At 48.8% G+C, this 22,197-nt stretch overlaps 1 protein-coding gene across 1 annotated transcript in view; it reads left to right on the top strand.

The window, feature by feature from the left end:
- Nucleotides 1-3,934: 3,934 nt before the first annotated feature.
- Nucleotides 3,935-22,197, top strand: part of PITPNA (phosphatidylinositol transfer protein alpha) — a 36,478-nt gene continuing 18,215 nt past the window's right edge. Inside the window, exons 1-6 of the mRNA XM_001504320.6 lie at nt 3,935-4,095; nt 7,973-8,003; nt 12,590-12,735; nt 15,907-15,998; nt 20,384-20,391; nt 21,449-21,523. Coding sequence (XP_001504370.1) covers nt 4,076-4,095; nt 7,973-8,003; nt 12,590-12,735; nt 15,907-15,998; nt 20,384-20,391; nt 21,449-21,523 — 372 coding nt within the window. The 5' untranslated portion in view covers nt 3,935-4,075. The remainder of the gene's footprint in view (nt 4,096-7,972; nt 8,004-12,589; nt 12,736-15,906; nt 15,999-20,383; nt 20,392-21,448; nt 21,524-22,197) is intronic.

Raw genomic sequence — 22,197 nt, 5'->3', positions numbered from 1 at the left:
CACGAGAGAGACGAAGAGAGAACAGAGAGAGCAGACAGGAGAAAGGGAGAGAGCTGCCAAGAGAAGATGAAAGAAACAGGCTGAAGGGGCATTACGAGAGTAGAGTGACAAAGGGCTGGGAAGAGGAAAGAGATCCCCAAAGAGGAGAGACAGGAAGAAAGGTAAAGAGAGACAGAGAAATGCAGGGAGACAGAGACAGCAGAGATAACAAGAAAGATTGAAGAGAGACAGAGGAAAGACTGAGAGGGACAGAGAAGCAAAAGGAGAGAGAGACAGAGAGAACAAAAAGAGAGAGGGAGATAAGAGGTACAGAGGAGGAGAGAGAGAAAGAGAGATAGAGAGACAGAGATAGAAAGAGACATAGAGGAGAGACAGAAAGGGACAGCCAGAGAGAGGGAGAAGATAGAAAGGTACAGATAGAGATCGAGAGAGGGAGAGAGACAAGGAAAGAGATGTGAGAGACAGAAAGATCGTTGTGACACTGGAGATTCACTTTTCTCTCTCCTTTTAAGCCTGGACTACATAGAAGTAGCTGTGAGGGGCAGGAGTGTCCGTCCCTCCTTCTTCACAACACGACTTCCCCCAGTAATAATACCATGGAAATGTGCCATGCACTGCATATGATTGCTTTATGCACACGGCCTCATCTACTGATTCCCAGCAATCCCACAAGGCAGGCACTGTCATCATCCCTTTTTCACAAATGGAGAAGCTGAGGCACAGAGAAGTTAAGTAACTTACACAATGTCACACAGGCAGGAAGTAGTAGGGCTGGGACTCCAAGGTACCAGCACCAGGGGGTCTGTTCCCACAGTGGGGCTGTTGGCTCACAGTGGGGCACAGCTGGAGAAAGCTGTGGCCCCTGCATGTACCGGCTACTCCTATGCACACCTGAAGCAAAGCTTGCCAGAGTAAAAGAGATGTAAGAAACAGAACTAAAAATAAAATGTGAAAAAAAACCCATGCAGGCCTTGTTCAGATGCCAAACTTACCTAAAGGAAACTACAAAATAATATTCTTTAGATAATTTGGGAAATCTGAATATGAACTGGGTATGAGATGATATCAGGAAATTATTAATTTTGTTAAGTATGATAATGGCATTGTGGACTTGTAAGAAAATACCCATATTTCTAGAATGCACACTGAAACACAGAAGGGTGAGGTGACATGATGTCTTTAACATGTTTCAGACAGAGGTGGCCCCGTTGCCTAGTGGTTAGGTCCAGCGTGCTCTGCTTCAGCAGCCCGGGTTCAAATCTCAGGTGTGGACTTACACCACCCGTTGGCAGCTATGCTGTGGCAGCAACCCACATACAAAATAGAGGAAGGCTGGCACAGATGTTAGCTCAGGGAGAATCTTCCTCAGCAAAAAAATAAAATGTTTTAGAAAAGAAAAGAGAGGAAGCAAGAGTGGCACAAGGCCACCAACAGTTGAATCTGGGCGATGAGGACTGGGGGGTCCTTAAGGCCCTCAAATGACCCCACGGAACAGGGCACAGTTTTCTAGCTTGGCACCCAAGCCTCACGCTCAGTCTCACCTGTGTGCCCACCACATGAACCACTCATGCTCTAACCAGAGGCTTTACTCTGGCCTCCCCACCCCCCAAATCCACCCACCTAGAATCATGCCTCTGCACCTCTGCAAATGCTAGTTTCCCCGTGGAGATGCCGTTCCCTTTTCCTAGCCAAATCTGGCTCAAGTCCCCCTCTTTCCAGGATTCTTCCTACCCCTCTCCAGCCCAGTAGGCCACTCCTCAGACCTTCCCCAGCACTGATCCTTGTGTCACACACGTTCACCTTTATCACAAGCTACCCCCAGTCACTAGGTACAGTTTCCTACAAGTGCGAGGGCCCGTCTCCAGGAGCTCCTGCAGAGCAGAGGCTGTTTCTCAGATATTTTATGGTTGTTTGACTTTTTATTGCCCCCAGTGCCCAGCACAGCCCTCCCAGCTCCCTTATCTCAACTCATTAACTAAGAGCCAGCTTAGCAACAACGCCTCTCATCGTTCAGGTCTCAGTCTAAGCATCGCCTCCTCTAAGAGCCTTCACTGACCACCCAACTAATGTGGCCTGCTGCCGCCCACAGTCACCCCCTGCAGCCGCCTCATGATCTTTACCGCTACTTGTAGTCATTTCTGTATTTGTTTATATTCCACTTCCCCCCACTGAGGAAGGGGAGGACTTTGTTTTTCTTGGTCACCCCTGTATCTTGAGTGCCTAGAAAAAGGCTGAGGACAGGACCAGGAGCTCAATCAATATTTACCAAGTAAATATAGTTTTCCCAACTAAATTACAAGCTCCCAGAGAGGAGGAGAGAGCCAGCACACAGCAATTGTTAAATAACTATTCATTGATATTATGTAGGAAAAAAATCTCTATGCTGGGGGGTCAGGGGACCAGGGTCCAGGCCACTCACTTAATCTTGGACTTTGGGTCATATGTCTTCTCTCTTGGTCTTCCTTCAAGGGGGTTGGGATTGGATTTCTGGGGCAATCCACTCTCCCACTCTAGGATTTGATGAATGAGTGGCCAACCCATGCAATACTCAGGGCTGTCCTAGGGCACCAGTCACAGCTTGACAGCAAAATGGCCACCTGCTCCACCCTCCCTAGTCCTTATCTTGAGCAGTCCACTCACCATCACCTGGGCGCCCCTCAAGTCCAACACTGGAGTCATTCATTATCTACCCCCGAGCAAATCTGTCTTACCTGTCTTCTCCTGGAGGCAGTACTGTTGGCCCAGAAACCTGGGTGGTTTTGTCCCCTCCTTCCTCACTCTCACTCTCTCAATTAGTCAACAAGTCTTGATGATTTTTACCTCCTGAGTTGCTCCTGAATCCATCTCTCCTTTCCGCCCCCTTCCCACCACTGCCGCAGTCCATCTTTGCCTGGACTCCTGCAGAGGCCTCCTAACTGGTTTCCCTGCCTCTGCTCTGGTCCCCTCCATCCCCTCTCCACCCAGCCATCAGAGCGAGCCTTCAAACTCTAAACCAGCTTAAACCCCTTCAATGCCAGCCCGTGCCCTGAGGATGGACTCCAAATACCTTATTATCGCCCGCAAGGAACTGCCTTATCTGGCCCCAACCCTCTTCCCACCTCCACCTCCTACAGCTCATCAGCCCCCAAACTTTATGTCCCAGTCACTTCTTTCAGTTCTCCAAATGCACACGCTCTCCCTCTTGCCTCCAGCTTTCACATTCACTCTGCCTGGGACGCTCTTCTCCTCCCAGTCCCCCCAGATCTCAGTTTAGAACCTCTTCCTCTGGGATGCCTTTGCTGACCACACCTCCTGGGTGTAATAGCACCAAACCTATGTTTTACCTCTCACAGCCCTCCGCATTCTGCCTGGCTCTCTCTCGTCTCCACCCACCCACCTACCACCTCCACTTGACCCTGAGTTCCCTAAGGGCTAGACGGTATCTGCCTTGTTCACTCTTTCAACAGGTTTTGGTACACAGCAGGCAATTAGCAAATACTTATTGGATGAATGTCAAGCACTTAGAGGAGCACGTGCACGTAAATTTGGTATTATCAATATTTTTTGACACAACCTTTTCCTGGATCTCAACCCATCCCACCGGGGAGGTCCAAGCGTACAGGTGCGCCTGTTCCGGCTGCAGAAGAACACTCACACTTGGGACTCCATCTGACACCACGGCGTCTGCTCCGCCTACTGCGCGGGCGTTGCGCCGGCCGGGGATCCACCCGCGACGCCGAGGCCGACGCCACGGCCCATTTAAGGATGGAAGGGGGCGGGCCCGAGAAGGCTCCGCCTCCGCGCTGAGGTCAGCGCGCACCGCTGCGTGTGACGCTCTGGTTGCCGCAGAGACGCCCCGCCCCCGCGCGGCGCTGCGGAACCGGAGCTCCGGGCGGCGTCGGCAGCGGCGCGGGAGGCGGCGAGGCCGGGGCGGCAGGAGCCGGCGCGGCGACTGCAGCGCGAGCGGCGGGGACGGAGCAGACCACGACGAAGGCGCACAGGCAGCCGGGCCGGGCCGGGCCACGGGGAGAGCGGCCGCCGGGAAGCGGGCGGGAGGCCGGGCGGGCAGCGGGCAGCCGCCGAGCCGCGAAGCGACATGGTGCTGCTCAAGGAGTAGTGAGTGTCCGGCCGGCCGTGCGGAAGCGAGGAGGAAGGGAGAGTCGGGCATGACGACCGGGGAGGCTGATGGCCTGGCGGAGGGGATGCAGCGGCCAGACGGGGCCCGAGGGGATGGAGGGCGCTGGATGGGCTGCCGGGCGGCCCAGCAGGGGCTCAGGGGACGGTGAGGGCCGGACAGGGCCTGAGATGAGGCCAACGGGGATCGAGAGCGACGGGCAGCACCTGAGGTGGGGCCCAAGGGGCAGTGAGGGCCGAATAGGCCTGAGGACAGACCGAGGGGACAGTGAGAGCCGGACAGGGCCTGAGATGGGGTCAAGGGGACAGTGAGAGCTGAACAGGGCGTGAGGAGGGGCTGAGGGGATCGAGAGCACTGGAGGAGATGTGGGTGGTCCTACCGTGGGGACTGAGGGACGAAGGGACCAGCCAGAACTGCAGGAGTGGCTGAGAGGACCGGCGGGAGAGGGAGGAGTTGTCAGAGGGGCTGATTGAACAGTTAGACAAGGACAGGCAGGGCTTGAGAGCTGGCCAGTGGTGGGGAGGGGTTTGGGAGCTGAACACTAGTAAGGGGCCTCGGAATATCAGATAAGACAGCTTCAGGAATGGACTTGAGATGGTGGAGAGGAGTGCTGAGGGTAACCTGGAGTCTGAGGAGTGGCTGCCTTAGGCATCAGTAGAAGGGTTGTAATAAGTGGACACAGGAAGAGGACTAGGGAGTCAGGGTCAGCCTTGGGTGACAGGGGAAGAGTCTAAGGAAATAGCAGAGGGGACTGGTGGTGTGATGTGGTGCCCAAGTGGTAGTTGCAGAGGAGGAGGTATTTGGAAAAAAGCTTAGGATGATTGCTTGGGACTTGGGGACACTTGAGTGAGGAGTCCAGAAAATATTGGGCAGGGGCTGAAGTGATATGAGGGAGTTACGGTAATGGAGAGGGATAGGGTGTGACCAGGGTAGAGGACAGCTTGGAAAGAGAGTAGATTTGTGAATAAATATACGTATTATTGGAGTGGAGGTGGGGGGCAGGGGTAGTCTATCTCCAGAGACTCTCAGTCTTGGTGCAAAGAGATGAGGAAATGGCTTTGAGGAATTGAGGACTGTCCATAAAGCCGTTAACTGAGGAAAGACAGTGAAGGATGAGGGAGTTCTTCAGTAGTGACTGGGGGGGTGGGAAACTGGTGACTTCTGTTAGGAGTTCCAAGGAGATGGGCTTGCTCCTGAAATCCAGGGGATTGGATGACAGGTATGGATGTTTGGATGGCTAAATCTTTCAAATGCGAGGTGATCCATCCGTGAAGCTCATGCTTCCAAGTGAACATCTCAGGAGTGAGTTTGTTTTTTTCCCAAAGAGGAGATTGAATGTGTGACTACAGAATTTACAATGAAACTCTGCATTCCTGGAGGGGAGGGAAAGTGGGCAGCATTGGGCCAAAAGCCCAGGGATTCCATAAGCAGGAGATGTCCAGGCACAGAGCAATTGTTGGAACTCACTTGGTGGCCAGGCAGATGTGCAGAGGGCTGGTTCCATTTTGTCAGCAAAGGCCCTTCGCCCTATCCCATCTGGCCTACTCCTTGGAGGTGTTTAGGACATTTAGGACGTAATGTGGAGCTTTGGATAACAAAGGGAGCGGTGACCCACGTGTCCTCCCAGCTTGACACCTCATCTGAAGAGCATTATTTTGAAGGCCCTCCCCCTCTGTTTCTTGACATCCAGTCTGATGTTGATCCAGCGAGAGCTCCGAGCTTTATGTGATGAGGAGGAAGAACCTTGGGGTGCCAACAGGAGGAGAGCGTGGTGCGCTTTGGATTTCGATCTTGACTGTCCGGACAGCAGGCTTCTCCTATTCTCCTGATCCTTTATCCTATTCCCAGATGAATCCTAAAATCCGTAGAAACCTAGTTTTATAAAGAAAGTCAGGCAGGGAAAGGAGGGGACCTTCAGAAGAGATCTGAGTGAGTTTTGAAGAGAAGTCCTCCCTTCCCGTTCTTTATTCTCCTTCCCTTGAAGCCTGCCAGGGAAAGGTCCAAGGTGCCGGGGATGAAGAGCCTGCTTGGCATCTGCGTTTCCTTCCTGCCCAACTTGTGCCCTGTGTGTGCTAGGTGCATGTGTACATCCCTGGGCAGGGGATCAGGCTGGGGGCATCCGAGAGCCGCTTGGCTGTGGCTGCCGCGCTGCAGCTCTGGGAAGGGTGTGAGTGAAGGTCACACTGAAGTGAGCACAGCCCTGGTCTCGGCCCAGCACTGCCTCTGTGGCCCTGTCCTTTGGAATTGCACTCTATTGCTGCTGAAGTGGTTTTACTCCCAAGGAGCCGAGGAGAAAAGTCCAGGTGTGCAGCTGTCCTGTCATCAGCCTCAGAGCATCCTGTCAGGAACTGGCTGATGCCGGTCTCTTTGGGAGAGACTTGGTGCCCACCCGGGCTCTGAAGGTTGTCCCTGTTGATTTTTCTGATACTTCCTCTAAACAGGATTCTCCTTGATTTGATTTCTGCGAATTCTTGGATGTGATTTTTACTGCTGTTCTTGAAGATAAAAGGCTTATTGTTTTCTAGGAAGTTTCTTCTGAGGGTGCGGAAATTGTGGCCTTCAAGTTGGAAGTATTTTTCTGCACCCTTGGCTTTCTCTAATGGGAGGAGAGCATTAGTGGCAGCATCCAATAACCTGCAAGATTTACGTTATTTGAGTCATTCTGGGGGAGGGGAGTTAGCAGGCAGTAAAGACTTGGAGCCCATTTTGTTTTACCTGCTGTTTTTCTGCTTGGTGTCTTGTCTTTAGTGTGATGTTTTCCTCAGACCCCTCTGTATGCTCCTTACTACCTGGGGGACCTTTGTGGAACTAGAAAATAGTGAGCAGACTATTTACCAGCCTGGAGCAAGGATCCCGATTGGCGGAACCACTGCATAGGAAGGAGAGCGTGACAGTTCATGCTTCACCAAGCACGCAAGAGCAGGAGGCGCCATTGGGTTCCAGCTAAGATCTGGGGACTGAGAATCTAAGCTTGGGAGCTGGCTTGACTTGTGTGAATACAACCAAGTGTTTTTGTCTTGGCTCTCTGACCTCACAGCTTTGAACTAGGAGTTGGCTGTTGCTCTGTGTTACAAACGCAAGCCACCCAGAAGAGTCCCACTAGCCCTCACACCTCTGTGGCGTTCTGACCAGTATGGGGACTTTGCTGGCCATGCCTTCTCCATCGTGTTACTGATGGTACCCCTAACAATTGGTGATCATTGAAGTGGAGGAGAAGGAAAAGAAAGTGATCAGTTGAAGTGGCTTTGGACAGCTTCTGGAGGTCAGGACACAGTCGGGTGTCCTCTCTTGGTGGCTTTGTGATAGTAGCTTGTATTGTAATATCCTGCTCCAGAGCAGAGATGGTTAGTGCATGCTCTTGGGGTAATTCAGCCTCCAAGGAGCTTGGCCCCTTCCTAGCCTTTCACCTTGAGGGCTTTTGTTGGGAGGTTGGGTCTACAGAGGTGTAAATCTCCAGGGTCTGATTCTTCGGGTCTGAATCTTCCTCTTGGCTTCAGAGTTTGCAGGGATTGCATCCTCCTGCGTAACCTCTCTGTTTTACTAGACTCGTTGGCAAGTTTTGCTGGGGAAGATAGAGGGGAGAGGGAGAAGAAGACAGCTCCAAATGCGAGTCAGAGGCCTGGGAAGTAGCTGGTGGGGGGACAGGTTTGCACTGAATCACAGGGTTCTAAATGAGATGCCAGAGGGGCACGGAGGGTCCCAACCTCGAAGCACTCAGAAGCCATTCTCTGCTGGGTTTTTGTCAGTGAGTATAGTGTTATGTGCAATAAAATGATTAGTACTATTCCAAGATGATGTTTTAAGAGCCTTGGGCAGGTTTCAGAGCCTAAAGTTGACACTGTTTTCCCTCTCTTGTAGTCGAGTCATCCTGCCTGTGTCTGTAGATGAGGTAAGTAAGTCCTTTTTCACCATTTTTATTCGTAGTTGTATATAATTGCTTGTGACCATCAGCTAAGTTGGACTCTTTGCATGGTTTTCGTGTTTGTTCTAACGTAGAGATAATCAGTACTCAATGTGAATTTTCCTGGTGTCACTTTCCGCTGAAGGAAGGTACTTTTTTTGTATATCGAGGCAACTGTGTGCAGCCTGCCTCCAGCTGTTGGCATTCTGGATGACTTTGAATAGAGATTAGACCAGCCCCTCTTACCTGCTGAGACTGTGCCTTTTTGGGGACATGCTATTGAAGGGATTGAGTGTGTGCATTTCTGAGACCTCTGTGACTCGACTGGGAAGTGTGCATGGCTCTCTCTAGTTGTGCAAGAAACCAGCAGGGCAGGAAGTCTCTGAGGCCCTCCCTAGCCACACTCTAGGTGACTGCTGCGAAGGCCAAGGCCCGGAACTCTCCTTTTATGAGGGCAGAGAATAACAAAGGGGCATGACTTGCCCTCTGTCCTTTTATGGTTCTTGGGCCTGACGTCCCTGTGAATGGGGATCTGGTAGGATTTGCCACAAGAAGGTTCATAGGCCTTACTGACTCGGAGATGATCTCTTGGACAGCAGAAAACTGTCACAGAGCCTCTCTTGTCCCATCCTTTCTCTGAGCTTCCTCCACTCTCCTCTCCTGGCACAGCCTTGCTCTTTGCTTCTTTCTGAATCCACAGGCCTCCCAGCTTCCAGTTAAGCTCAAGTTTGAGTGAAGTTTGTCAGCCAATATAGTGCCCTCAGTCACTCTTTCCTGCAGTGTCAGCATGAAGCTCCTCTGATAACTTCCACTCTGTTCCAAATATGAAATGGACCTTTGAAAAATGAAATCAGGCCAACAGAGCCCACAGCACACTTTAGATGAGACAAATATTCAAACTTCTTGGCCCCAAAAAGGGGTAGGCAGGCACTGGCTCCCTAGAGGATTGTCTCTAGTGGTGGGCTGCATGTCTGATAAGAGCTGTGGAGACCTGGGGAATGGGGCCAGAGGTAGGCCTCTAACATGATCTGGGAGTTCTGGGAAAGGAGGATGAAAGAAATGAGACTGGGGAAGCTGGGGAAAGGGAATGGCTGGATAGATGCCGTGATCCCCAGAGGCACCTGAGATGTATGTGGGGCCTGGGAACCACGTGTGTGGGCTGACAGCTGTTGGCTTGGAGGGACCCTCCTAATCCACCTCCTTTGGGGGCCTTGCTATCTTTATGAAAAATAGCAAGTGATGATTTTCCAAATCAGGAGGCTAAGCAGGAAGCCCCAACATGTCCCTTGCCCTGTAACTCAGCTGTCGGGGGTCTGATGACTTGCTCTCTGCTGTACAGGATGGTCCCAGCCATCAGGAAGCTGGCCATCAGGAAGCTGTCCCCCAGGAACCTGGGACTACTTCAGTGTGGTATTTAGGGGCGAAATGGTCTTTTTACAGGGAGTTTCTTGATTGAATGAAGGGTGGGAATGTCTCTGAGAAATGCAGCGGACTCACGAGGGCCACCACTATCCAGGAACACTTCTTGGATGCTCTGTAGTAAGGCTGATGGGGCCAAGAGCGGAGGGAAAGGGGAATTCACCTTGAGAGTATCCACAATTGGCAGGTTTTAGCTTGTGATGGTTTTTTTTTTTGCAGCATTGAGGAAGTTGTGGGGTACGATCAACAGAACCTAAAGTCTAAGCAGAAGCTTGGGAAGTAAGTGCTGGTTAGGATTCATCTGTCTGCCTGGTGATGGTCAATCTGTTCTTAGCTAGAAACCACTGATGAGAAAGCAGTGCATGGCCTGGGTAGGGTTGAAGCAGGAGCTGCTGTTTTGATGGCTTGAACCTTAATTCCAGAAGATCAGAAAATCTTGAATGGGAGGCTGAAGAAGAAACAAGTAATGATCAGCCTTCTCAGAGTCTTTGTTGATAATCCCATCCTGACTCAAGGTTCCCATGGGAACAGCCCAGCATCATGTTGGATTCACTTCCTAATTGGAGGCCATGATTTGGGCCCCTTGGAGTTTTCTGATTTGGGGGGAAAAGAGAAGAAAAAGAGAAGGCCATCTCTTTATAACCATCCAGATGACCTGAATCAGTATTTTGGGGTGGAATTAGCTTTGGCTGACCAGAGCCTTTGGCCTAACACTGTGTAGGGTTTCTAAGCATTCTGCAGCAGAGCAAGAAAGCCATGGCTGTTTGACATGGGTGTGTCCACCGGGGGTTCCAGGCTCAGGTCGGCTGCCCCCCGGCTGTGGGCAGGGCTGATTTACTTCTCATTCCCAGAGGTGCTTGCCACCATCCCCCTATGATACCTAGCCTCACAGGGCCAGGTGGATGGGACCAACAACTGTGCTGTTTTTCTTGATATGTTTCTTGTCGGTGTTTCAGGCCCACCCACCGCATCTTCCTGGGCTCCCACTCCCAGATTGCTGAAGTGATGGAGTCTCTGTTTTTCTTACCCGAATGTCTTAGTTCTTTGGAACAAAGGAACAAATCTCAAGTGCAGGGACCATTGTCCTAGACCTGGGGAGGCTGGAATCCCGGTCTCTTCTGGGCTCTTTATCTGATTTAATGGTCTCACCCCGACCCCTGCCTCCACCCCATCTGACTCTGGCTGCTTTTTGCCTTCCCAGGGTGAGGAAACACTATGCCAGAGGGAACCCTCTGACATGAAAAGCATCCCTCACGTGTAGCTTGTGGAGGCGAGTCTTACTTACCCCTTTGGATTAACAAAACTGCCTTCACTTGTCTCATTGGGATTAAAGGATCAGAATATCAAGAGAGATTAAAGGGGGAAGATGCCAGCCCAATAGGCTGATCCTCTTAGAGCCTGCCCTCTGATTCCTGCAGCTGAAGAGGAACCAAATGAAAGGGATTAGTCTCTGCCTGGGGCCCCTCCCCAAGCAGCACCACCAGCCGGCAACCCAGGCCCCTCCACCAGGCCCTGTCTCCAGCCAGCCTTTAGGATTGCTGAGTCAGTGGTTAGATGTCCTTATGACTCTTCTCTGAAACAGAATTACTGCTCCTTCTTAGGAACCTCCAGCTCAGCCAAACCCTGACCCACTTGATAGTGGTTTTCATGTCTGCCTGAGCCAGGAGTGAACTTGGAAAGGCACAGAGACAGCTTGGGGTTCCCTGGGGGCATTGAGGCAGCACTGGTGTTGCTCAGGATTAGCAAGGTCAAGGTGACTGGCTCTCACCCAGATGTTCCTCTTTATGGGATTAACTGAGTCTTGATCACTTGCTTGGGCCTTTCTTTGGTATTTTGTACTTTATTTTTGCTTTGGAAATTAGGGCTCTTTCAGCATTGTGGTGAACAGTGAATTGTCCCAGTCTGTTGCTTCGCCTTCCAGACTTTGCCCAAAAATTTCCTTGTGGTGCTTACGAAACTGCCTGGTAAAGCAGGCTTCCAAGTTTGAGATGAAGCAGTCTGGGAAGCTGCCTCTGCTCCTTGCTATTGCAGGCACTGGTTTAAGTAGCAGCTGCCCAGAGATGCTGCCTCTCTGTTTTAATCTTAAAGGGAGAAAAACTCTTGTCTGTCGCTCCTGGAAGTACTGGGAGGTGTAGAGGGTGAGGAAAACCTTTATCCCCTGCTCCCCCGACATGTAATCAAGTACCTTTTTTCTTCATACTCCCTAACTGTTGTGCCTGGTGGCACTGGCAGTGATAGGGAAAATGCATACTTTGGTATAGACGTAACTTCTTGCATTGACTGTTACTGTTTGCTCTCTTTTCACCTTATTTTTCCCTTCAGACAGTTTCTCTCGGAAGGAGGCAGAAGGGCCAGGCCTAGGCACTGCCAGGGTCATTGGCTCTAACACTGAGGTGTCCTCAGAGGGTCAGAGGATGCCAGTGATCTTGACTGGTGACTTAATAGGGTGGCATGCGACCCAAATAAAGGAAAACTAGGCTTTTACCATCTAGTAAGTGCAACATGGAGGGTGCACCCAGCCAGCACAGCCTGGGTGGTAGGAATCTGTGCTGTCTAATATGGGAAGCTTCAGCCCCGCCAGGAATCTGGAAAGCATCAGGGCTGGTTGCCTACAAGACTGTTCTCTGAGCTGTTGGCAGGGTGAGGAGGGGCCCAACACTGAAGAAAAAGCAAGTAGATGAGCCAGTTTTACAGCAGAGGTTGTGGGTTTTACAGACGACTGGGTAACTTTCTTTGACAAGAAGTTATGTCTTAGGATTTGTTTAAATGAATGAGATAAAGAGACTTCCAGCAACGAACCCAGATCTTATTTTGGGGTCTTAATACCAGAGGCAGGTCCAGGGAAAAAGCTACGTTGGACTTGATAATCTGTTTTCTGGATAGTGCTATGAGATTAAGTATTTTTCACCTGCCTCCTTAAGCCTTAGGGGAGGAAGTGAAAATGGGAAGAATGAAATGAAGCACACGTGATGGCCGTGGGGCAGCGTTCACGGTTGCTTTGGGTGGATTTAGGCAAGTTTCCGTGTGAAACTGCAGAATGAGCTCCCAGATGCGGGGATCCCAGAGTGATCTAATTGGACTTTGGCAACTGGACTTTGTACACCCATCGAGAAGATTCTGCACTGACAATAACTCCTGTCTCTCTGTTCCTTTAGTATCAAGTAGGGCAGCTGTATTCTGTGGCTGAGGCCAGCAAAAATGAAACGGGTGGTGGTGAAGGCGTGGAGGTCCTGGTGAACGAGCCCTACGAGAAGGATGGTGAGAGGGGCCAGTACACACACAAGATCTACCACTTGCAGAGGTATGTGGCTGCGCAGCACAGCCCAAAGGCAGCCTGGTATTGAAGTGGAGAGGATGGATAACGGGTAATGGTTGCTCAAGGTGCTTCACCTGTGAGAGGGGGTGTAGGTGGTACTGCTTTGCTCATTTAAAGGGATTTTTTTGTTTTTTGTTTTTAACAGAAGTAATACCCCACTAGGCTCTTAGTCCCCAGAGCTGACAGTTTTTAGTTTCTCATGGGCCTTTCCATTGTCTGTGAGTATAGAAGTAGATGTGTGTGTGCGTGTGTAAATGGGCGTTCATTTCCTGTATTGTTCTCTTACATAGATGAGATCATACTATACGTACCGGTCTTGACTTGGCTCTTTTGTTGCTTATCCTCTCATAGCTGTCTTTTCCCGTCAGCATCTTCTGCCTCGTTCTTGTGAAGTCCGCGCAGTGCTGTGTTGCACAGCTCTGCTGCGCGCGGTTTCACCAGTCCTCTCCTGATTGATATTTGCAGTCATTTCCAGTACAGTGCTCCAGTAAAGCTCCTTCTGCACAAATCTTTTGATGTGCTTATGCATGTAAACCTATAGTAAATATTCCTAAAAGTGGAATTGCGGGGTCAGGTAGTATTTTAAATTCTGATATTTGTGAAATCAGCTACCAGAGAAATTTTGGTGCCTCTCTTTGGATCAAAGATGTAAATATTTAAAAATGAAGCTTGAATTGATTTGTGTACCAAAGTCCCTGACAAACCACACAAATCTGCTGTAACCAAAGCAGTAATATTTTGGTAAACTATAAGCTGACCCAAAGTGGGTTGAAAGCCATGATAAACATACACTAGTTTGAATGGCAGATGAACCAAACTAGTTTTAGGAACTATCCAGTACTGGAAAAAATAAACCTGGTATATTTTTTCAATTGGGCTAAAATATACATAACACAAAATTCACCATTTTTACCATTCTTAAGTTTAGTGGCATTAAGTACATTCACATTGCCGTGCGACTCAAACCTGTGCCTTAATTTCTAGTCATTAAACTGAACTGAAACGAGTTTCGTTTTCGTTTGGTAAAATCACCCCTGATGTACTGTGGCTGCTGCCCTGGAGATGTGAAAGTGCTAGCCCTGAGGGGGCCGGGACTCTGCGCGCGAGGAGCCACAGGGAGAGCCGAGCCGTGAGCGGGGAGAATCTCACCACGATCCCGTTTCCTTGCCAGTGTGCTCTTTCCTCCATGCTTCCCCTTCATCCTCCTCCACCCCTACTCTGACTTGACCGCCTACCAGTCTTACTGAGCCCTCAAGAGCTGGTTAGAATAAGGCTCCAGATATGCCTTCCCCGTAGTGCGTTTGTACTTTGTAAAGAGGACTTTGAAAAGAGGTAGTGAGGTTGATAGAAGGAGCCATTTGGTTCCTCAAGGCTCAGTGGGTCCCACCAAAGTGGCAGAGAGGATGTCTGTGCATGTGGAGAGTGGGACCTTTCTTACCCTCTTCCTTACAAGAGAGGTGTAAACTTTGAGCTGCTACCAGTACTCTTTCCTTAACCCCAGAAAACCCAACTGCAAAAAAACCCAAACCAGCAGTGCTGGCTGCCAAGACCACCTCTCGCCAGGAGGACCGCCACCTCCCCGCCACCATCTGGTTGCCCCAGTCAGATCCTTGGGTTCACCACCACCTCTTCCTCGTCCCTCATATCGACTCAAGTTTTTTTGACTCTGTCTCCTTAGTATCTCCAGTGTTTCTGTTTCCCTTCACCATCTCTCGCCTGGATTACTGCAGCAGCTCCTAACTGGTCTCTCTACTTTCCAGTTCTCTGCACAACTTCAGGTGTTCTCTCTGGAAGACAGATCTCTTGCTCCCCAGCTTGAAAGCTGTAGATGGCTTTCCTTTGCCCCTAGGATCAAGTCTATACTCCCTGATGTAACCTACAAGATCTTTTGTGATCCAGCCTCTGTGTGTCCTCTTGTATTCCCTGCCTCACACCTTATACCAGCTGTTCTGACTTTTCTCTCTTTCTCCCAGCTTTTCCCACCCAACTCCCATCCTTTTGTTTAGCTCAGTCCTGCTCACTGTCTATACTGTGTTTTCCTTTCATGCTCGCTTTCCCTGAGGAACCTGCCGATGCACTGTGCCTCCTGCGCCATGTTCTCACAGTGCTCTGCGCCCCGGAGCCCTGTGCACACCCATCATGGCATTGCCTGGTTGGTTGCACTCCCCACCAGAACATGAGCTCCCGGAGGGCAGGAGCCACATCTGTATGATTTCTGTGTGTGTTCTGGTGCCTGGCACATAGAGGTCCCTCCCTGAATGAATGTGGCAGTGAGTGAGTGAACCTCCGAGGGTTGCTCCAAGTGCTCCAAGTTAGCCTCTGCTGGTTAGCTCTTTTTTCTTAGGCCTCAGGCACTAAAGCTGATGAGATTATTGGAGCCTGCTAAAGACTGCACAGATTACCAGTTAAAAACGAGGGAAGAGGAATATATGCACCTTTTCTAAAAGACAAAATGGGAAAAAGGTGACGGGTCAATTATATTGTGACTAGACTTATTGTGGTGATCACTTTGTAGTGTATACAAATATCAAATTATTATGTTGTACACCTGAAACTAATATAATGTTATAGACCAGTTTTACCTCAATAAAAAAAAAGGCTCATACTGTACATGCTGTTCTGTAACCTGAGATAAGAAGAAATGAATAGAAGAAAATATTTCACCCTGGGAGGCTGGTGGCCCTGAGGTCCTCCTGGCCTCCCAGGACTGACGATAACAGATCAGATCATCTTGGATCCCATATTCCAAGTTAGTCAACCAGTCCTCTGGCCCATAAACCTAGCCTGATACATTCTTGGAGATAGCTCATCCTTGCAGTGTGTAGTAAAATTCCCCAGGCCCGGTGAGCTCTGGAAAAATGCATAATGATAATGTAATAACTGACCAGCTGTGGCAGGTAGCCTGGGGTCTCGCCTGCTGTCCTGTTCCTGGTAGGCAGTGGAGGAAGTTGCAAGTGGATGATAGTAGCCAGACGAGCTGAGGTGTCAGGCTCTGACAGGTGGCTTCTCACACACAAGAGTAACTTGCTCATCTCACGGAAACTTGCTTGTCAACTCCCCATTGAAGAAGCTGGAGCTGAAGAATGTGATGTAAACACTTATTGTCTTCTAACTCTCTCCTCCATTTCTCTTCATAACCCCTTTTTCTCACTATAGCAAAGTGCCCACGTTTGTTCGAATGCTGGCCCCAGAGGGAGCCCTGAATATACATGAAAAGGCATGGAATGCCTACCCTTATTGCAGAACTGGTGAGTGCAGACCTGGCTAGAAGCTGGAGTTTAGGCCCCAAGGTGGACGAAGGGTGTGGTCAAGTAGACCCAGAGATGGGGAGGAATTGGGGTGTTGGGTCCCACCTTCATTTTCCAGATTAAGCCAGTGAAAGGATGAGCTTAAGGACTCCCTCAGGCTGGTGGTGAGTGTCAATACTGTCAGTATAATTTGGCAGCCAGCTGGGTGGGAACCACCAAGTACTCATGGTCCGAGATGCATAGAACCAACCCCTCTTATTTGGGGATGGTATGATAATTTTGATTGTTTTTACTGATTACAAAAGTAACGTTCTCTGTTTAAATTTTAGAAAATACATACAAACAAAATAATTCACCCGTGATTCTCCCATCCCTGGATAGTCAGTGTTAACATTTTAGTGTCATTTTTTTTTTCTGCTTTTTTTCTCCCCAAATCCCCCCAGTACATAGTTGCATATCCTAGTTGTGGGTCCTTCTAGTTGTGACACGTGGGACGACGCCTCAGCATGGCCTGAGTGCTGCCATGTCCGCGCCCAGGATTCGAACTGGTGAAACCCTGGGTCGCTGAAGCGGAGTGCACAAAGTTAACCACTTGGCCACGGGGCCGGCCCCTAGTGTCCTTTTTTCTAGTGTTTTCCTTTTTTTTTTTTAGAGAGATTTTATTTTTCCTTTTCCTCCCCAAAGCCCTCCAGTACATAGTTGTATATTTTAGTTGTGGGTCCTTCTAGTTCTGGCATGTGCGACGCCGCCTCAGCATGGCATGCCAATTGGTGCCATGTCCGCAGCTGGAATCCAAACTGGCAAACCCTGGGCCGCCGAAGTGGAACGTGTGCACTTAACCGCTGTGCCACCAGGCCGGCCCCCCTAGTAATTATTAAATTGCTCATTTTTACTCAGTAAATGGAGAACCTTTTCTCTGTCACTATGTAGTCTAGTATTTTTAAAAATTTGTAATGGCTGCATAGTATTCCATTGTATGAATGTACTGTGATCTTTTTAAACTACTCCGTTATTGTTAGGTACCGAAATTTCTAGTTTAATTATATATATAATAAATATAATGTGATATATTTGTGTTTGGCTTGAAAAGCAACATTGATGCCCGGGGACTCTTGAGGCAGTCATAGGAAAGGACCTGTCGGGTGGCCTTCCTACCCTGGGGAAAGGTCAGGTCTAGACACCAAGAAAACATAGCAAAGGAAACACTGGTGTTGTTGGGGAAAAGCGGAATAAGCTCAATTTCTGATGACAAAGGATTTAGAAACAGCTTTCCCCCAAATGTGTTACATAACACAGGGAGTGTGCATGCCAGATTTTGGTGGGAGAGGGACAAAGAGGAAGGAGGCCACTGCTGAGAGCCCTGAATCAGTAGCTTATGCTAAACCGGCACATTCTGTAGTTGAAGGTGGGAGTGGGGGTGGAATTATTCACTTAATCTTGGTCAGTCTCCTGTCTGGAGTTTCTGGAAAGGAAAGATTTGAACCACCACAGAGAACTGTCTATTCTAGACATTCTGGGATTCCCTTTGAGTAGTTCAGACTCTTAGCTTTCTACGATTCCTAGGTCTCAAGGGCCATCTAGGAGTGGACCTCTTCGAGGGCACAAGCTGGTACTGATCCGTATCCTAAGGGGGATAGAGTCCGTAGAGTTCCCCTAGAACTTGTCTATGAGGTGTGTGGCCTTTCCCCCAGCCAACCAGTAGTTGTTTGCACAGACAGTCTGTCTGTTGGGTCCTCCTGCCAGCCTCTGCTTACGTGTACTGCTTCCCTTGCCTTATTTGTTGAAACCCGGCACTCCCTAGATTGTATCTGATGAGTATGTTCCACCCCATGTGGTCCTTATCCTGTGGACTTTGGGAGTGACTAAGTCTAGAGCACAGGAGTCATTGCTCTCTCCGATCCTCAGTGGCCCTATACAGGTTCAAGAACCTTGTATCAGGAGATGAACAATCATTGGTGGGACCTGGGATATATAACACTTAAGAGTTTTATTGCCATGCCTGAAAATGCAGACATCACTACTCCATAAGCATCAGACAGGAAGCTGTTAAATTCTTGGAAAAGAGACATGCTCACACTTTGTTAAAAGACAGTGTGTGCTGTGGCTGGGTGTGTCTGGTCTAGGGCCAAAGGTGAATTTTCTTGATGTCTAAGAGAGTTGTACTCAGCATGTGTCGTAAGAACCGGAGCCAACTTGGCATAAAGGAGGCAAATGGATAGCATGGACTCCTCCATGTCTGGGGCAGGGTTCTGGATACACAGCTTGTGCCAACTGAGAGATGCCACTGTCCTCTGTGTGATTCTGAGGAGGGTGTACTGCAGCTGACGTGGGCACTTCTCTAGATGCCAAATGTTTGTTCACATATTGTCCTGATCCTTGGCCAAAAAGAAAAAAAAAACATAAAAGTAATTTCTAAATACTCCTTGAAGAAGAGAAACAGGGAGTCTATACAGAAACTGAAATATAATAATAATGCACACCTGAAATTTACACGATGGTATAAGCCAATATGACCACAATAAAACAGTTTTTTTAAAAAAAGGAAGAGAGGCAGAGAGCCGGGTAGGGGGGGTGCTGTCTCATAGGCAGAATCCACCATCGTGCTGAATGAATATGTCAATTCTTGGATCTGTTCAGTTAGTTACTTGCTCTTTTAAAACAAGAGATGTAAACAAGGAAGGCTCCTTTCCAACCCTTTGGGAGTTGATGAGAGAAAGATTGTTGGTTTAAACCTCTAAGCCTGGGCTAAGTTGATCGAAGTTTGAGATGAGATGGATACCGGAGCATGGTGTAAAATTCTGCATGCCTTTTGGAAGGCTCTAACCCTATTCTGAGTGGAATGAAGATGGATTTGGAATACTCTACCCATAATCAGCTCTCTCTGTCCTCTTACTTTATTTCTCTCTGTCTCTTTTCCCATGAAGCTGATGGGTTGGGACATGAGGAGGGAGTAAGATGGGGGCTGGCCTGTGAATGAAAGTAGGAAGAGGAAAATAAATGTTTCTCTTTCTGCCTCTCCCTCTAACCTCAACCCGAGGCTGAATATAGTCTTGCTAAGCCATGGTTTTAAAGTACCTTATTCATCTTATTTGGAGAGCTCTAATTTCCAACTGCAAAGGGTTTCCTGGGACTTTTCCAGTGTGCTCAGGATTGCAGTTAGAAGAAAAGGGAGTGCTGTGAATGCACAGTGTTTGCGGGGGCCAGGGAGGCCTACAGGTTGGTCACCCTAGTTGGCATTAAAGGCCAGGGAGGGTCGTCACCTTCATAACCTAATTTGTCAGAACTGAGTGGATCTGTTTCTCAGGCTCTCAGAAAGACTAGTGTATAAACACCCCATATGCCAATATATTAAGTTATACTAAAATACAAAATTACTAATGAAAGCAGATATTCGTTTTTGCTGATTAGGGCACTCGTTCCTTGTGGACTCTTCTACATGGGAAACCAAAGTATAATCAGAACGCCAACGTGTAGTGAAAAATGTCCACTTGCTTAAGTGATCAAACTCTTATGTCTGTTGATTAGCACATTCTGTTCCTACAGAGGCCAAACGGGAAGCAGGTTGCTTAGAGAAGAGGCATTTAAAATCGGTGGTTAGCTGGAGAACCTTAGTGGCTGGCGTCATCAAACCAGGCAGGCCTGACACTGCTGTCTCCGCTCTGGGGAGGGGGCTGCCACATATGCAGCCCAGGACTCCTGCTCTCGGGAATTTCAGTTTTAGAGTTATGAAGTTTGACTGTTAGTCCCATGTACTGTCCAAACATGGTGGTGTGGCATCCACCAGAAATTAGGTAACTCCTAAATTCAGAGGGTACGGTATGAGCTGGGCTGATGTCGGGAGAAGAGCTAGTCCGTCCTCCAGTAACATTAGAGCTGCAGTCATTTTCTCTGATAAATAATTGAACTGTGCTTTCCGAGGGGGTCTCATTACAATGAGCAGGAGTGTAGAAGGTGAGAGGTTTGGTTACAGTGAGAGGAAGGATGCAGAAGGCAGGTAGACAGCGCCTGGCCTAAAGTGCCCTGCTCTGTGCCCCAGGAAGTAGGGGGGCACCAGCAGATGCTCTGATGGCAGGGTGGTGTGTCTCAGTGCATCAGCTCGTCAGAGCCATTCCCCGTCCTTGCCCAGCTGGAAAGAATCCCGAGGAGCTGATAGTGGCATCACTTTAATTAAATTCCAGATTTGGTGTTTTGGAACTTTTGTATGAGTGAAACTTGAGGGTTGGTGCATTTGGGGTACCAGGTGCACTCACTGGGGCTTGGAGAGTGCCTGTGGGATAATCCCCAGGGAGTGGAGACCACCATCGTCTCTGGGGGTGATGGGCAGATATTTATTCATCCTTGTTAACCTTTTTCTCTCTTCTTTCCATGTCCTTGCCTTGGAGCAGTTATTACAGTAAGTATTCCCAGGGCGGCTGGAGTTGTAGATGATTTATAAGAAAAGAAGAAATGAAAATATACCTGCGTGGAGGTTCCTGGGTAGTTCTGTCTCTTGGGTGACTTTTAGAGCTTTTGAAGCTTAATCCTTTCAGTCCTGATGAGGAACCTGTTCATTGGCAAAGTGACAGTCAGGACTGTGGCATCCTGGGTCTCCCATGTGCAGAGTGACTCGAGGCTGTCCCCTATCTCCCCAGGCCATGCTTTCTCCGGGTTGTACAGAAACTTCGGTTCAGCTGGCCTGGTTGTGGCTTTCCTATTTGGGCATCTGTTGACCCCAGTAAGCACTGACCCTTGGTGAAATTGTGAAGTCGGAAAAGTTTCTTTTGCGTGACCATCCCCTCTGTCATTGCCCTTTTTGTCCACCCTTCAGCATTCTCATCCAGGTGCCTTGCCCTACCGGTAAATGTAGGCGGTTTCTGGGAACCTAATTCCTGCTGGGGGCTTAGTGGGTTAATGTGTTCCTCCTTGGAGTAGTTCCAATTTTTAAAAAGTACTGAGGGAGGAAGACAGTAATTAACGGGAAGGGTTAAATTGCTGAGAAGAGAACTTCAGGCCTCAGCAGAAGGCTGGCTGCGGGGAATGGGGCAGTGGTGAACATTTTTGGTTGGTTAGAAAGTCTTCCTGTGTCCTTCCCACAGTATTAATTAACCAGTAGCACCCTATGCATAAGCTAGTATGGCAGAGTGGTCAAATACCTGGATTTTTGAAGTCAGACAAACCTTTTTTTGAGGCCTACCTTTGTCATCATCTCTGTGGCCTTGGACAAGTCACTTCACCCTTTTGAACTTCACTTTCCTTATCTGTAAAATGAGAGTGATATTACTACAGACCTCACAGGCAGGGTGAAGATTGAGTGAGATAATGCATAGCTGGCATACCGTGGGCTCCCAGTAAAGCTGGCTGTTATTATAAGGCAGAGGCTGGTGTCTCAACGGCCCGTGATCCAGTAACGGGAGATGGTTACTCTCCAACTTTGAGCCTGGTGACTCTATGGTATTTTTTCCCTCTTCCAGAATGAGTACATGAAAGAAGACTTTCTGATTAAAATTGAAACCTGGCACAAACCAGATCTTGGCACTCAGGAGAATGTAAGTAGCCCCAAGGACTTCCACGACCCATGGTGGGATATTGTGGCTCTGCCCTGTTCTCCATCCTTGCTGTGGGGTCTTCTCTGTGGTTCCCTTTTCCCAGGCCAGGAAGACAACAGCCTGTGGCTAAACTTGTCCTACCAGCATGGGATTGCTCTGTCTCTAATTTGCAAAATATGATCTCCAAGACTCCTTATAGGCCTTCTTGTAGTGCTGGGGTTAATTCAAAATGCAACTCCTGGCACAGAAGTGCTGTATTTTTAAAACATCAAATTACGGCCTCTTTAGAGCACAATTTGCCAATAACTCCTCAAATTTAAAATATGCCTATCCTTTACCCCAGCTATTCTACACCTAGGAATTTATACTACAGTTATGTTTTCACATGTGTGAAATAACTTATATAGAAGGAAATTCATTGCAGCATTTTTTGTGTAGCCAAAGATTAAAAACAACATAACAGCTCATCAGTTGGACATCATTAAATCGTGGTGCAGCCATATAGTGGTATATTATGCAGCCATTAAAAAAACCCAGTAGGGAACAATCTTCAAGATATATTGTTCAGTGGAAAAAGCACGATTCAAAACCATGTGTATATGTGCTACCGTTTGTATTAAAAGAAAAATCTCTGCATATGGTTGTTTGTATGTGAATAGAAGCTGGTAGCATGG

This window comes from Equus caballus, chromosome 11, assembly GCF_041296265.1.
Source record: "Equus caballus isolate H_3958 breed thoroughbred chromosome 11, TB-T2T, whole genome shotgun sequence".
Taxonomy (NCBI): domain Eukaryota; kingdom Metazoa; phylum Chordata; class Mammalia; order Perissodactyla; family Equidae; genus Equus; species Equus caballus.
The sequence above is the reverse complement of the archived record's forward strand: the minus strand, read 5'-3'. Positions and strand labels throughout refer to the sequence as shown.